This window comes from Arachis hypogaea, chromosome 9 (genome assembly GCF_003086295.3).
Source record: "Arachis hypogaea cultivar Tifrunner chromosome 9, arahy.Tifrunner.gnm2.J5K5, whole genome shotgun sequence".
In the NCBI taxonomy this organism is placed as follows: Eukaryota; Viridiplantae; Streptophyta; class Magnoliopsida; order Fabales; family Fabaceae; genus Arachis; species Arachis hypogaea.
Window position 1 is genome coordinate 116,487,853 of NC_092044.1, and position 17,104 is coordinate 116,504,956.

Here is a 17,104-nt window from a genome sequence, read left to right on the forward strand (position 1 = left end):
TTAGTCCTTTCTTCTTATTCAACACCAACAGGATCAATGTCAAGTTTCTTAGCCATTTTCCCCTTCTTCTCCAGAATATCCCTCTTAATCGTTTTTTTTTTTAAATTAAAAAAGGAGATTTATCTCTCTTAGATGTATGGCTCATTTAGTTTAACTTTGAAAGATTCCTTCAAATGCATATGTAAACAACCACAAAGCAGAGCATAAAATTGGGATAATGTATGGGATGGAAAGCAATTTTCTTTGGAACTGAATGCATTGGGTTAGAAATTAACAAGAAGTATTTGCGTACAAGCAATTGGCCACAATGACCTTGTATGTTGTATCTCTGAGTAAAAGACAAAAAGAAAATTACAACACCAGAGTCAGTTTTGCTACATTAAAAACAAAGAAAGAAGAAAAAAGGTCAAGGTTGCACAGCCTCCAAAAGTTTCTCATAAACTTGTCTAGCAGTCAAATCCTCCACCTGAAACAATCTTCAGATGTTCAGAACAAATTCAAAGTAGGGGACAACATCTTATGAGAGAATACATTTTGTTTGCCAATCATCACCATAAATACAATTTGAGAATTAGGATCATAAATCACTCAGAAAGGAATCAAAGGATGCTTGAATTGAAGGTGTATATGTAGTAATATAACTCACCACAAGCAGCTTTGACTTGTTATTCCATCCTCTCTGAAGAGTCATCTGACTCAATCTCAAACCCAAAACCTATGTCAAATATGTAACTGAGGTTTAGAGTAGAAACAAAATGATAAACATGTAAAGGGCAGCTAATAAATGCACAGCGCTCCCACCATTGTGGGTTTCGCAAGGGTTCCATGAGTATGATCGCAACAATTCTGAACAGAGAAATGCTGTTTTTGCAACTACATCCCATAACCATCCCCAGTCACAAGGGAAACATTTAACACAGCACCAAAGCCGGTCCCTTACAAAATGAGTAACAAATAGATAAGAAACATACTTTTCCCATAAATTCCAATAGTTCGTTGTTTGCTTCTCCACGGGCAGCAGGAGCAGCTACAGTGACTCGAACATCATCTGCATTTACTCCTAAACCGAAGAAAACAAGATATAAATAATTCTCCAGATCAATCATTCCTTTACTAATAAGTCTGTACAGCAGTTCCTCTTCAACTATAAGTTACCCTATGGCCAAATAGATGTATCATTGTATCAGGTATTCATACTCCAGATAATTCAAAGTTTCAACCCTGTTTTGATTTAAAAAAAAAAAAGAAAAACCACTACTAGAAAATGTGGGTACAGGAAGACAACTTTTTACTATACCATTCCCCATTTGCTCTGGTGCTTTCATCGCCCCCTCATTCATTTCTATATTTTCATTTCAGGTTTCTCTCCACCTTCTCAATCAAGACCTAATGTCAACAGTGGTTTTATGCAACAAACCTTCCCTTGAACCCCATGAGACAATGAGACCTTTAACTAATAACATAATTCTAAAGACATACTCAATCTTCGCTGAAATAATATTTGAGCTAATTTTGTTTTCTAAGTTGCAGGCTTCCAATAGCCATGAAATTTTACTGAAGAAAGAGAGATATGCAAGTACGTAGAATTTGCTATGTTTGTAAGAATGTTACAAGTTTGGCATATTAAATTTGCAGTATCATAAAATACCTAACCATAATAATGGGAATCAAAAAGAATCATTGGTCATTGAAAACTATATGACGGCATGGACAATCTTTTATTTGTATTATTAGTGGTCCACATTCCATATCATTAACAAACAGAACTACATGGGGCAAGTTTTTGATTTGCACTCTGTTCTATATCACTTATGTGTTTATTGAAGAAAAATAGTATAAAAATATCAATTGTAAGAAAGAAGCTACTTGTGATTGCAGATCTTTGTGCTCGATCTTCCACTTCTATCGCAACCTGAACAAGTCCTCCTTCAAGCTGGGAGATACACGGTGGAACTGGTGCATCCTAAAGAAGAAAGAAACCATGACACAACCAAATCACATTGAGAAGATGTATTATCATCTACATACATATCACTCAGGAATGGGGTACAAAGGTTTTTATGGAGGAAATGAGAGACCTGTGGATTGGTTTCAGCAGCTACAGTACTGAGTGCTCCATCAACAACATACACAAAAGACGAAAGTTCTAAATCTTGTTCTGCACGGTAACAAACAAAGAGACCACAACCAATACAATTCATGCGGAATTGTTTCTCGAGTTTGCCTTCGCCTCTGCGCCACGGCAATGTCAAAGTGAGCGAATGAGTATGTGACCAAGAATCAAAGAATATCACTATCAATGAGTAAACCAACAATTCTGCATTTTCAGTGTTATGAAGTACTATTAAGGACGATCAAAGCAAGTAAGTAAGTAATTAACCGTTTCAAGATAACTTTTCCGGCTTCATGAATGTTGAATCTAGCAAGATGTTTGTTCTTGTCTAAAACGTAGGCTTTATCGGTCTTCCTTTTGGGCATTTTCTGTAACTGAGTATCTTAGAGAGGATCAAGACAAAGAGAGATCGATTACATATATATTCTAACTATAATTAACAATGATCAAAAGGTAATTAGGGTTTAGTAAATAGAGGAATGGGATATGAACCAGTTATGAGGACGTGAGAACCACAGTGCTTGCAGTAATAAACAAAGAGATCGGAGTGAGGACCCTCCGGCGCTGCATCTTCACTTGAGTATGTATGTGTTGTCCTCTTCGGCATTCTCCTTTCTTCTTCCTTTCACTGCAACTCAATCAATATAAGATTCAATTCATTGCAAAGAATTTACCCTAACCCAATCAATCTAACACAAGCTAGTTGCTTATAAAGACGAGATGAAGAGAAACAGAGGCTGAACCACAGTAGCAGATTGACAGATTCTGAGTCCGCTGAATTCTGACGAACATGAAAGGTAATAATTGGGGTTTTGGGATAATATCAAGCGCCTCGCCTGAAAATTGAAGTCATCGTCTTCCTTTGGATTTCAAATCCCTGTTTATTTATTTTATTTATATAAGAAATAAGAATAAGAAAATGATATTAAGAGTGAGTTTATAATCCTAAAAGCAAGGGAATTCTTTTCAAGTTGTTTTCATCCTTTCTAACGGAGTTTAATTTTGATGGACAATGATTCAATAATAAAATATATTTTTTTAAATTTTTTAATAATTATTAAATAATTTTTATTTAATTTTAATTATAACTTAATTTTTTTTATATTATTTAATTATTAAATTTATTTTTTATTTTATAAATTATTATTTTATTATTCATCTATTGTATTTATTAATAATTAAAAATAAAAATAACAATAAAATAAATCTTTGTAATTTTTATAAATATTTTGACAATGAAAATAAAAAATATATAATATTCATATACAATAATAGAAAGTTGCTTATGAATTCTTTCATTCTCCTAATTCATTGAGACCTCAGAACATACAGAACAACAGAATATGGAATAGCATTTAAAAATTGAAATTATCTCATAAAATTAAGATTTTTTTATGGAAGAGTCTTCATGAAAAGCTTCTGATTTTGCAACAAATGCATAGCCGGTTTGCATCCACCCCCGCCACTTGCCTAAGATGCATACTGAAAGCTGAATAAATTTCTCATGCCTTGTTTCAATGCCCTCTATCTTCAATAATTTGGAATCTAAATTTAATAATCCTGACCTATGGCAGAGAGAATAAGAGACCTTCATCAATTGGTGGCAACAAGCCTTATTTTGGGCAGCTGCTCAAATTGAAGGTAGACAAAAGATCCTCTTCATCACGGCACTGTGTTGGAGCACTTGGAAAGAGAAGAATAGGTGTGTCTTTGAGAAGCTAATAAGCCTAGCGCCTAGGTGTGTCTTTGAGAAGCTAATAAGCCCAGCGCCGGAGATAGTGCAAGAAGCCAGCAATCTAGTGCATGAATTCAATAGACATACCTGATGGATGCTGCTAATTTTTCTTTATTCTTATTTTACTTTTTCTTAAGCTATTTGTCTTCCAATCACATTTGGTGATAATTGGGAATACCCAACTTCTTTTGTACTTCCTTATGAAAATAACTTTATTTTATAATAATAAAATAATATCTATCTTTGAAAAAAAAAGAGCCCGCTTGAAAAGTTTTAAAAGTAATTTTATTTTTAGTTTTTGACTTATGAAAAGTAGTAGTATTAATATCAGGTGCAATTTTCAAAACTAAATTGCAACTTTCTAAGAAGCTATTTAGAAGCTTACAGAGAAGTTTAAAAAATTACTTCTCTCATAATATTACTGTTTTTTTATTATATTTCTATAAAATAAATAATTTTGAAGTTAAAAATCCAAATATAAAATAACTTATTTATAAGTTACTTTTAATATAACAATTTACTGTTTAAGTAATTTTATCAAAAGTAACTTAATTAAGTTATTTATCCAAACTGAGTTTAAGTTGTAGTTAAAATTAAATAAAGACTATTTAATAATTATAAAAAAATTTAAAAAGAATATGTTTTGAGTTTTGTTACTTGAACCATCTAATGGTCCAAACATTCGAAGACATTTAAACCCTATGCCAAAAAACTTTTACATAAATATTCAATTGCATTTGTTTTTTGGTTGATTATTTATAAGATGTTTATTTTTGAGTAATTACCTGAATTAATTTTTAAAATTTTTAAAATAGTATACTTTATTTCTTTAAATTTTAAAATACACAAAATAAATTTTAACATTTATTTTTGTTAGATAATACTGTTATCTTCCGATAATTTATACACATGGCCATTAAATGTCTGTGTATACAATCTAGACAAATTTTAAAAAATCTCAAAACAAACTCTAAAAAATTTTTAAAATTCTAAAACAATCTCTTCAAATATTTTTTTATCTTTTTTCAATAACAACCTCTTATAATATTTTTATTAATTAGAATAATAAAATATTATTAAAAATATATAATAAATAAAAAATACAAAAGATAAAATATATATATACAAAAAAATAATTTTATTAATTAATGCAAAAATACCATAAAAAATAACATTATTTAATTATTAACCTATAATATTTATATCAAAATGTCGTAAAAATAATAATAATAACTAAATTTATGAGACCATTACATTATGAAGATTATTATTTGACACCGAATAAAGTTAAAAAAATATTTTTAAGTAAAAAAAATTAATTTTTTAATATAATTATTAATTATAGTAGTACAAACAATAATTTTAACTGTAAGCCTATTTTGTACAACATTATAACTAATAAATTTCAAAATTTTTTAAGAAACATGACTAGAACATCTGAATTTGTCATGACATTTCTTTTTCAAGTGTTATAAAGTGTTAGGAGCTTTACATTTGAATTTTGTATAAGTGATTGTTACGATGTCTAAAAATATTTGCCTAATTTACTAAAAAAATTTAAAAATTAATATTTAATTTTAAAAATATAAAATTAAATAATTATAAAATATTTAAAATTTATCATAAAAAATAAATTAGGCAAAATTAGGCACTAAATTAGCACCATAAAATCCACTTTTTGTAAATCATCCACATTGACTTTATGGTTGATTAAAATTTACAAATTTAACTTTATAAATGACTTGGCTTCCATTGTATGTAAGTTCTAAAGTATTACCTTCATAAATATTTACACAAATATTTTTAATTATTTATGTATAAAAATTTATGTTGAGGGTTCTTCTATATTTTCAAATAATGCTATTTTATTTTTTTTTTTATTATTAAAGAATGATCATAGAATATGATGTTTATAAATTAAATTAATATATTGAATGAAAAAAATAAATATGAATTTATTTATTCTATTTTTTTAAATAATTTATTTTCAAAATTAATATATAATTTATCTTGAAAATATATAAAAAATTTGTGTATATAAATAATCAAATTTGAGATGAGTAGACCAAAAATTTTATAAATAATTCTACCTTATACATGCATTAACCCAGTGGCAAAACCGCAAATCTTAAATAAAATTTCGATTTGCGACGAATTATTTCTTAGACTACCGAATTGAGAGATACCATGAAAAACAAAAAAACTTCTTTCCTAATCTTTGTGCACACTTAATGTAATTATATTTCGATAAAAAAAATATGATATATACATAAAAAAATTCAATTATTAAATCGATTATTTTGTATTTATATATAAATATATATTATTTTATATAAATAATTAATTTGATAAGATTTTAAGAGTGGATTTTTTTAATTGTTTGATCAAATGTGATATCTTATCATTTAATTTTTTTGGTCCCACTTAAAAGGTGTAAGGTGAGAGATCACGCTTTACTAAACAATTGAAGAAAAAAATTAAGAAGATACATTTCTGATTTTTAGTGTATATCTATAAAAATGAACTCTTAAGTTGAGTTGTTGTGTTTGTGTGTAAGGCACATTTTAAACACTCGTCTGGCATGTGTTTTTTATGTTCTACAAATCTTAATAAAAATAAAAAAATTTCTGCACACATTTAAACACGTTTAAATACTATTATATATCAGTGTGTCTAACTTTATTTTTAATATATATTATTAAAAAATTAAAAATAATATATATTATTATTATTTATGAAAATAAAAAATATTTTAAATATTTATATAATTAAAAAATTGATTTATATTTTAATATTAATAAAATATTAAAATATTATTATAATTTATTTAAAAAATATTTTATATTATATATATATATATATATCATATTTTTGTATTTTATAAAATTTTAAAATTTGTGTGGTAGTTAATATCCGTGGATCATATATATATATATATATATATATATATATATATATATATATATATATATATATATATATATTAGTTGATATCCGTACATCATAGGTGTATATACTATATACATATCCTAATTCCTAAAGTTATGAAGAATGGTATGTGGAGTGGTTATGGAGTTTGAATTGAGATACTCTAAATTTTAAATTTTCACTCAAAAATATAAAATGTGATCTTTTATTTTTAAATAATTTTTTATATATATATTTAATTTTATCAATGAAATAAATAATAAAAAATTACACTTTACTTTTTAAAATAAAATTTAAAATTAAGAGGATCTAAATCTATAAAGTTTATATAGTCATGTAGATGTAGAAATACTTTGTTTTGATATTTAAGTGGGTGTAAATATTATTATCGAAATCGAACATCCTCAGCTTTTGGAATTTTTTTATAAAGAAATAATTTAATTATTTTATTTACTAAAATATATAATTTATAATATATTTTATTAATTTACATTACATTAATTTATTTTATTTAGTATAAATAAAATAATTATAAATATATCTCGTCTATACTATAAACGAAATATTTTCATAATTATTTAATTTATACAGTAAACAAAATATATCAATGTATTATAAATTAATAAATACACTATAAATTACATATTTCGATAAATAAAATAATTAAATTATTTATTTAAAAAAATGCCAGCTTTTGCCTGTTATTGCACTCGGGTACTGCCGTACTGGTCTAGTTACATTTGAATAAAATCAGAAAAAAAAAATAAAAACAAATATCGATGACACGTAAGAAAAATCATTTCTAGACATGCCAATATGCCTTGCAATTATTACGAGAGCAACATTTATATTATAGATGACACATTATTTTCTAAATATTTTTCTTCGTTATATCCATTCCACGGTCACCAAAAAATAAAAAGAGAAATGCATCCATTCCATAAGTAAAGATAATGGTTTTGTTATAAAATGGCCATCACAATTATTTATTTGATCATTTAAAATGTTTTTTAATATCATTATATTTGACTATTTATATTGTTTAATTTGCTATACTAGTAATATTAAAATTTGACCATGCCTCTCATACAAGATTTCAAGAATTTTATCAGAGTCCAATTCCAAATGGAAAAATCCACTTTGGCTTAATGATGTGGTCAGATTGGAAATGAATTTTTCTAACGTGACACCAACTCAAACTAAATCTACTGGAATACAAGTGCTAGCAGTTTCTGGGACCAGAAAGGAAACAAAAAGGTACTAAACTCAACTCAGCAGTGAAATGAAACTCTATATATAGAAATAAAGTCCCTCCTTTCTTTCTCTACTCTCCCCATCCTTTGTCGACGAGCAACCGCCAATCAAAAGCGAGGATCAACAAACAAACAACCACCACATCAAGCAATTGGAAGCTCACCAGAGTCACTGATGGTAACCTTCTTTCTTGGACGGTCTCCCCGATCTGTCTCCTGCGACTCAATCAGCCTAACAATGTCCATGCCTTCCAAAACTTGGCCAAATACAACATGCCTCTGATCCAGCCATGGTGTCTGCCAATTCATCAAAGTTGATTAGGTCAAACCAAGGATCATAAACATTATCCCCTTTGTTTTTAATACGTATTTTAGAGTTTTTTTTTTACTTTTCATCATAAAGAGTAATGAGTAATCAATGTCAGTAGTACTCAGAAAAATTGCAAAGCATATAAGTGCAAAGGTTTAAAAATGTTGGTGATACTGATACTAAATATCAGGATAAACTATGACATGGATATAGGAAAAATTGGCAGAAAAGTCAACAATTGATACCAGCTGCAACGCCACGGCCACAACATTCCCTTCACTCCCTTCCATCAACACTCTCACATACCCCCACTAACCACTTACCCGACACCCTAGCAGCCCCCCTCCTCCCAATATAGGTTTACACTACCCATTATCAATAGAGAAATAAATCATAATCACAATGCCTCTCAGTGAAATAAGTCAATTCTTCCTAGTTCCAATGTGTGGAGAAAATGACAGTAACAACAGTGTCGAGTCCCAAGAAATGGTCACCATATGCAGTGAACTCAAACTCAGGTCAAGTCTAATGATGGTACCAGATATTTGATTTAATATTTCTATTTTACTCGTTTTTGCAATTGATGTCCATAGCCCACAGGTTGAGATTGCAAGGAGCCACTTTCAAGGTGAATGCAACTTGCAAGAGCAGGGGAAAACAGGGCAGTTGGACAAAAATAAAATAAACAGAAAAGAGTAAGTTTAGTATATTTATTCCATTATAGTATTAACATGGATCAATTTGGTCACTGACATGCAGCGGCCATTTGAGAACATGTCAGTCCATGATTAGTGCATTTTGTCTAGAATAAGCGTAGACAAAGAAGAGTTGGAAAAGGATGATATACCTTCACCGTGCAAATGAAAAACTGACTTCCATTTGTGTTGGGGCCTGCATTTGCCATGCTCACAACTCCAGGTCCAGTATGAGAGACTACAGATGTTGTACATATCAGCATTGTATTTGAATAACACTTCAACTAAATATTCAATACTGAAGATGAGAATAGAAGAAAACACATTATTGAAAAAGTTTCTCCCTTTTTTATTTACATAAACAAATGAAAATAAGTGAGACAATATTGATGCAAAGGCTTCCATTAATTTCAATAATTTAACTTCTCAATAGTGAATACTACAATGGATTCTAGCACATGGTCAGGACTTAAGGGTCTGTGTGGTTGGGGGAATTATAAATAATTCTTAGGAATTTTAAGATGGGAATATCATATTCCCATGTTTGGTTCAAAGTTTGAAAAGCTATTTCCAAGCAATTTTGATTCCAGGGAATCAAAATACCATCATTTCAATTCCCACCTTCCCCCTGGATATATTTGATCCCCATGGGAAAGGAATCTGAGTAACAAAGTAATACTTGAGCCACACACACCCTAAAGGTCTATTTAGGAAAGCAGACCCTCCCATTTCTCCTCCGTGCCATCAACGACACTCCGCTTCCACCCTTGATTAAAAAAAAATGTCCCAAACATAGCCGAATTGGCAATCCCCAGGGTTCTCAAAACACTACTGAAGTTGAGTATTACACTCAAAAATACACTCTTTCAAGTTTCGAGTTGCTTGACCATCGAAATTACTTGTAATTAACTAGTGTCAAACTTATTTAACCAACAGCCTCCCTATAGTTTGACCAAGTGGTCTGTACTTTGTAGCTGGAGAAGCCAGCGAATATAAGCAGTTAAGTTGGCATAACAATTAGTAACTTGTTGGTAAGATAAGTATGACATTTGTGTAATGAAGTGAAGACACAAGAGTGGGTAAACTCACGTTTAAAATTCTCATCTTTGAAGGTGCGCCCGTATATACTTTTGCCTCCAGTTCCCTGCAAGAAGAGAAAAGATACTTATGTAAATGCTGTATTAAATGAAACGAATGAACATTGTTAGTAGTAGTTAATACAGAGACATACATTTCCTTTGTCAAAGTCTCCTCCTTGAATCATGAAATCCTTGATTACACGGTGGAAGGTGGAGCCCTTATAACCAAAACCCTTCTCTCCGGTGCAGAGGGCGCGGAAATTCTCTGCAGTTTGAGGAACATCGTCACCGAACAGTCCAATCACAATCCTCCCAGCAAGCTTCCCAACGGGGTTTCCAATGCTGATGTCGAAGAACACCTTGTGAGTTACTTTGGACTGTAGTGGTGCATCCTCCGAACTCGCCCGCACAAAACCCCTTTGCCTCGTGGTTCTTACGAGCGGAATCGCATTCAGTCGCGGATGAAGAATCCCCCCGAGGAGCCTGTGCTTCGATGAAGTAGCAATCGCACTGCAACTGGAACTGGTGTTGATAGCGTTAGGGTTAGGGTTCAAACCTCTGATTCTGCTCCTGTTTCCTGAAACATTTGACTGAGCACCCAAAACACATATATTCTCACCAAATTGCGGGAAAAAAAAAAACAAATAAAGAAAAAGAAGTAGAAATGAAGAAATGAAAAGTTATCATCTTTACTTACGAGAGTTGCTGCCGCTGTTGTTGTGATGGTGAATGTAGCTGCCATTGATTTCCACCGTCTGAGTATCACCACACTGCGAAACCAATATGTAGAGTTTGATTGTTATTAACACATTTGGGGATATAGGATATTCCCGTGCCGGCATGCACATGTATTCACCTTGAAATTACTATATTATCCCCCAATATTATTTGACAAATGAATAAATGAGTATTTGTATCTATGGAAAATAAAAATGCTGAGATACGTATTCACACTAAGTTAAAATTAAATTTGTACCTATGTAAGATGTTTTCTGTGTGACAAAAATAGCCTATCTTAAATCTGCACTTGGTTTGTGATTCTCCAACCCTCCAAAAACCCTATTTACGTAGAAGTGAACGTTTGTATATGAAGGTAGAAAGGACTTTACACATCAAATTGAAATTTTAGCAACTTATCTTTTTCGATTCGAACCATACCCCTAAAATCAAATATTGTTGAAATTCAAGTGCACCTACAGTCATAAAGAATTAGTTCGTAACTCTAGAATATCTTTGCACATATTTAACTCTGATGTAAATGATAGAAGTCACAGTAGTTCTACAAGTTTGAAGAAGATAAAGGAGAAGAAACTCGACAACAGATGTTTTTGTGGGAGAGAGGTTGCGTTGATGGAGTTTGCTAGTCTGGCACGATTACGAATCCTAATAAATGGTTCATCAGATGTCCTCTATGGACGGTAAGGACCAAATGCTGTTGTTGTTGAGATGAGAAATTTATTTTTGAATTTAGTTGACATTTAGTATGTTTTTTTTTAGACAAGAGACTGCAAATATTTTGTTTGGGTGGATGAATTCCAAGAAGGATGGGAGGGTCGAGCAAGATGTTTAGCCAAGAGAAAGTCGAAGTATTCTTATGCAAGGCATGATGATAGATTGACTGTCATTGCAGTGGGGGAAAATCAGCAAGCATCCTCAGTGATGGTTAGGAAGATAGACAAATTTAGGGTTGAAATTAGGGGTGAAATTAGGAAAATTATAGTGTTGCTTTCAATCGTTGCGTTGGGGGTAGCGTTTTGTTTATTCTGTGAGTTGTATTTGGTGATAAAATTATAAGATCTATAAAATTGGAGATCTTTGTTCATGATAGTGAAATTTGTTCCTGATATTGGCATGATATGTTGTGTTCCTTATATTGTTCTGATTTTTTTGATTTCTGATACATTGACGTAGACACGCATGCTTTGAACTTGTTGCTGCCATCTAAAATAATTTTGATAACGTTTATCTGTAGACAATGTCATTGAAAATGCACATGAATCACTCTTTTCTTCTTAAGGATCCAATAATAAGCCGAATCTGTAACATAGTAATCTAATGGTTTTGATTTTCAATATATGAATTTGTTCCAAATTCAGAACAAAGTGCTGTTACAAGAGTGATAAAATTAGCAATAAGTTAGAGAACACTTTTATATATAGATGCTGCAGGTTCCAATGATTGTCACATAAGTCAAAGAAGGCAAGTATTGCCAACTCAAATCACACCTTCAAAACCAGCATAACTAAGTCTACACTTAGACGTATCATGAAAATGCATAACAAAATACATGAATTGTGTATCTCTCTAAAGTATATTAAAAATAACAAAAAACCACCATAACTAGTATATAAAATTGGAGTCGAGTTACTGCTTCCGCTTGAAATACCATTTTTTCCTCCTCATCAACTGGTACATAGAAGGTTGGAGGCTTTTCCGGGTTAGGGTTCAGGATGAAGGATTGTCCTGTAGAGGGAGACCTCTTTGTTGACCTTCTCTTGTTCACCTTTGGCCGTCTCTCAACCTCATATGAAGGATTGGTTTGATTATTTTGGAGAGTCCTGTTGAAGCCAGAAGATGGGACTGACTCAAGAATTCATTGTGAAAGTGGATTCTTATACGGATGTGGGATATATTGGGTTTGTTGTTCAGGTGCAAGAGGCTCAGAGACATTGTCTTCAGAGGGGGAAACTAGGTCTGAACCATTATTATGTATTGGTTGCTGGTCACGCTCAATATGTGGCTGGGAAGGTTGGGACTGAGTTGATGGTGGCTCATCCAGTAGGATAGGTATTGGGGGAGGCTGAGAAATCTGTCTTGCATCAGGAGATGATGAATGTGGTGGATCTCCTAAGTGTTGGGACAATCTGACACTGTCCTCATTCTGGACCTCAACATCAACCTAGTTATTATTTTCATGGGCCTTTTTCCTGAGCTGGGCCTTACCCTTTTCTTGGGCCTCCTTCACAACTTGGACATGTCCTACTATTTCAGCATCATTATTATCTTCCACCACTATCGATCTTCTTCTTGGACTCTTTTTTAGATTTGGAACCCTTTTAGCACAACTCTTTATTCTCATCTTTGATGGAGCTATATTCTTCTTCTCAACTAGCATAGGCTGATCCATCGGATGCTCAGTATAGACATTAATTTTGTTACCGTTCCTCACGACTGCCTCATACATTTTAACTATGTCCATATCAGCCCTTAGTAACCTCAACCTCTCATCAAGCTCCTTCTCAGGTTCTAGCAAGTAAAAGTCAGCAATAGACGTATATCCAATGTCCTTCAGCAAATCAGATATGAAAAAATCATTCAGGGTATCAACGTTAACCCTCTCAATCTCTGTTACTTCTCCACATGGCCCTCTCTCAAACCGTCCTCTATGATTAATGGACAGAGTTATATGGATGGTGGCTATTCCTAGAAGTAAAATTAAACAATACAATCAAATAAAACATTTTCTGTAACTACAACTAACACAAACCCTCAACCAACTATTCTAACAACTCTCGAACACATAAAATTAATCACAGGGTTTGATAAGGTTTCAGAATCTGTTTAATTAGTGGCAATGACATATGAAATTTTTCAACAATTGCAAAGATGTACCTCTGTTCTTCACGAATGAAAGGGAGTGACGTCTTCGCTGTCTCTGAGAAAATGCCTGGTATGAGGCTTTCCTTGCTAATCTATGCACGATGAGAGTATTACGTGTTAGTGATGATCGATTGGGAGTGCTCCGATCGTCTTCTCCGATTTGGGCATGGAGCCACGATGAACCTCTGCTAGGGCATAGAAGAATCTCCGGTGAAATGTGCTTTTTTGTCCAAACTCTTAGTGAAAACAAACGTTCACTTCCACGTAGATAGGACTTTTGGAGGGTTGGAGAACTACATAGGGTCGGATAACCACAAACCAAATGCAAATCTAAGACAGGCTACTTTTGTCACACGGAGGACATCGATATGTTAGTAACGGAACAACATGTTCCTTATGGTACTAAAGTGGCATGACCCCCCAAAAAAAATAGAGGACAACTAAATCCCTGAACTAGTAAAACGACGCTATTTTTGGGAGCTATCTTAATTCTTCAAATTAAATATAGATTTTATTGCAACGCCATTGTTGAAGGTTATTTGTTGTTAGGGTTGTGTTTCATGATTAGCAAAAATCTTTTTCGAGCACGCAACGAGTCACATTACATTGTTGGTACCAATTAAAAAATTAAGACAGAGAACAAAGCATGGCACCACTGATGGTTATACACAAGCTGAGCTGACACTGTCTCAGTTTGGACTTCAATCAAAAGTAAATTCCAAAAACAAATTTATCCTCTTGATAAAAAAAATAAAGAATTCAATTATCTTTTTTTTCTTAGGAACTATTGTGCACATTTTTATTTTTTTAGGATTTTAGTTGTCTAATTAGCTTTTTTATCAACTATGTGACACATGCTTTTGTTGTCATTGTTTAGAATTGACAACAAAGTATCCCTGAAACAATCAATTAGAACCATGATGCAGTAAGCAAATATCAAATATCGAATGCAAACATTTGATCTTTATTAATTTGATCCAAGTGTATAATATTTTTGCAGGGTAGCTCGAATCCTGCTAATGGGCAACAACAACTTGCTCTAGCAAGCAGTCAAATATCATCAGTAGCACCAAATCATCAGTGTATGTATCTACAGTCCCTACAAGACCAAAATAACATCATTCATTAAGTAATAAACATAACACAATTTGTAAACTCATACCACAATTCATTACAACAACAATGTACATAATCTAACTGTCTATTTTTCAAGACTCAACGATAACAACAACAACACAACTTACAAGCAAACATACAAGAACAATTCACATATTAGCTTTTTTCTTCCTCTCTAAATAGGCTAGCTTCTTTTTTAAATTCACCAGTCTCTTTTTTACTTTATTCTTGCACAAATATTCCTTCACATCATCAATTTCATTGTCACAGTTTAGCTTGTCTGTACTTTCAATTTTTGCAACATGATCATTAAGCTAATAAAGAACTTGCAGTAGGCTAAATTTATCAGTTACAAATTCATAAACAAAATAAAAAATTCATGAACAATATCAATCTCATTCAACATTTATAACCATCTTACCTTAAAAGAAAGGGCAGTTGAGAAATAATCTGTTAGAATTGGTTGGCATCCTGAACTTGTAAAATATAGTATAGACTTCACATTTGAACATTGAGCAACGCCATCCTTCTCGTCTCCACCTTGCACACAACAAATGGTAGAGGGCAATGAGACTTCTTGCGTGCTCAAGGAAGCTCCTTCGTTGGCCATAGAACACAACCTTAAACACAAAAACTCTCTAACAATGGCGTTGTAATAGAGTCTGACATCAATTTGAAGAGTTAGAGTAGCTCAACAAAACGACGCCATTTTTCTAATACAGGGACCTATTTGTCCTTTATCTTTTTGGGACCATGCCATCTTGCCACTGTGACAAACATGTTGCTCCATTACTGACATATGGGCGCCACATTAGCCATTTTCGTTGGCTTTTGGAGAGGCAAATGAACAGAGAGATGTATTTGTCTGCCGTTTGTAAAGGTGAGGATTACATTTGTAATTAAGTTTTGTGAGAAACTTATTTGTCATGGTTTTAAAAAAAAATAGAGACCTATTTGTCCTTTTCTTTATTCTTTAAGTGAATAATCACCTTAAAAATAGTTTGGTATGAAAAAAATATGGACAATCAGTCTTTTGAAAACTTAAAAATCAACTAAAATAACATCAAGAGAAAACGACAAATAGGTCTTTGATTTGTTATTTCAAAGACAAATAAGTCCTTGATTAATTAAAAATACAAAAATATCATTTATTTTTTAAAACATGAGATATCTAAGTTCTTCTAAAAGACCTATTTGTTCTTATATATTTTACACGGATGGACTTAATTGTCTCATATTTTAAAAAATGAAGGATATTTTTATATTTTTAATTAGTTAGAGACTTATGTCTCTTTGCATTATATTAATTTTTAGAGTATATATCTAAATAGGTCTCTGAAAAATTTTACATCGAACATTTTCATCCCCAAAAAAGATTTATTATGTTGAGGTTACTGAACTTTACAAACATAAGACATATAAAATATTGCGTCACACTTTTCAAGACCTATTTATTCAAATGAAAACAATAAATCTAATTAAGGTAAGGACTTATATATCTATTTTTGTAAAATTCAGAGACTTTAATATAATAAAATTTTCTTCGGGACAAAAATGGCCAATACAAAAATTTTCAGGGATCTATTTGGATATATATTTTAATTTTTATTACCACAATAGAAGCTAAATTATTTAAAAAAAATGAAAAATGTATTTGTATTGTTTATTATTATTATTATTATTATTATTATTATTATTATTATTATTATTATTATGACATAAATTGTCTCATTAATACTAGAAAGTCAATATTTTTAATAATAAAAAATAGATAGTTAATTAATGTTGGTTTATATATATATAAGATAAAAACAAAGAAAAAATATTGGTCACTTATTATTTCTTATAAAAAAAATACATTAATAAGAAAAAACTGACGAGTGGAATTAGATTGCATCGAGCAATAACTAAACACTAAAACATGACTTGCAAGTTGCATCATAAGGGAAAATCAGGGTTTCATAAGTGAATAATGTATTTGCGCATGTCAAAGTCAATCTTCCTTCTTTACAAAGTAGTTCACCACCGAGGTTGTAATATTCTTTGGCTTCTGCAAATAGCTTATACAATTTCCTCTTTCAAAGTATATTCTTACTTGTTAGTAAGAAACAATAGTTGAGAAACATTTTTGTTTAGATTTTAGTTACAACCCATGAAATGAAAGGCACCCTCAACGACTATTAATCCATCTCCTTTTACTATGTCATGAAAAATGGATCAATAATCATGAGATACAACAACAAACACAATAAAACAACAGTTTAACATGGTCACA

General features: G+C 31.4%; 2 protein-coding genes and 1 long non-coding RNA gene across 3 annotated transcripts; all 3 read right to left on the bottom strand.

The window, feature by feature from the left end:
* Nucleotides 1-237: 237 nt before the first annotated feature.
* Nucleotides 238-3,106, bottom strand: LOC112712407 (UPF0235 protein At5g63440). The gene is made up of 8 exons (XM_025765293.2): nucleotides 2,857-3,106; nucleotides 2,606-2,741; nucleotides 2,381-2,495; nucleotides 2,079-2,232; nucleotides 1,867-1,963; nucleotides 972-1,060; nucleotides 647-715; nucleotides 238-466 (listed from the first exon to the last, which is right to left on the bottom strand). The coding sequence occupies exons 2-8, from the start codon at nucleotides 2,718-2,720 to the stop codon at nucleotides 407-409; spliced, it is 699 nt and encodes a 232-aa protein (XP_025621078.1). The 5' UTR covers nucleotides 2,721-2,741; nucleotides 2,857-3,106; the 3' UTR covers nucleotides 238-406.
* Nucleotides 3,107-7,814: 4,708 nt separating this feature from the next.
* LOC112712408 (photosynthetic NDH subunit of lumenal location 5, chloroplastic) lies at nucleotides 7,815-10,993 on the bottom strand. Its single transcript, XM_025765294.3, has 5 exons — nucleotides 10,811-10,993; nucleotides 10,266-10,703; nucleotides 10,124-10,178; nucleotides 9,187-9,272; nucleotides 7,815-8,326 (listed from the first exon to the last, which is right to left on the bottom strand). Exons 1-5 carry the CDS (start codon nucleotides 10,853-10,855, stop codon nucleotides 8,174-8,176), a joined length of 777 nt encoding a protein of 258 aa, XP_025621079.1. The 5' UTR covers nucleotides 10,856-10,993; the 3' UTR covers nucleotides 7,815-8,173.
* Nucleotides 10,994-14,634: 3,641 nt separating this feature from the next.
* Nucleotides 14,635-15,514, bottom strand: LOC140175009 (uncharacterized). Its single transcript, XR_011865182.1, has 2 exons — nucleotides 15,251-15,514; nucleotides 14,635-14,812 (listed from the first exon to the last, which is right to left on the bottom strand). It is a non-coding gene; the product is annotated as an uncharacterized lncRNA (long non-coding RNA).
* Nucleotides 15,515-17,104: the final 1,590 nt, after the last annotated feature.

Excerpts from the sequence above, each read along its gene's own strand:
- LOC112712408 (XM_025765294.3), bottom strand. The coding sequence starts at position 10,855 with ATGGCAGCTACATTCACCATCACAACAACAGCGGCAGCAACTCTC. Across the intron at positions 10,704-10,810 it reads CAACAGCGGCAGCAACTCTC|TCAAATGTTTCAGGAAACAG; the intron begins GTAAGTAAAGAT and ends TTGGGTGCTCAG. Across the intron at positions 8,327-9,186 it reads TTTTCATTTGCACGGTGAAG|ACACCATGGCTGGATCAGAG; the intron begins GTATATCATCCT and ends ATGAATTGGCAG.
- LOC112712407 (XM_025765293.2), bottom strand. The coding sequence starts at position 2,720 with ATGCCGAAGAGGACAACACATACATACTCAAGTGAAGATGCAGCGCCG. Across the intron at positions 1,964-2,078 it reads CTGCTGAAACCAATCCACAG|GATGCACCAGTTCCACCGTG; the intron begins GTCTCTCATTTC and ends TTTCTTCTTTAG. Across the intron at positions 716-971 it reads TATTGGAATTTATGGGAAAA|GTTTTGGGTTTGAGATTGAG; the intron begins GTATGTTTCTTA and ends TATTTGACATAG.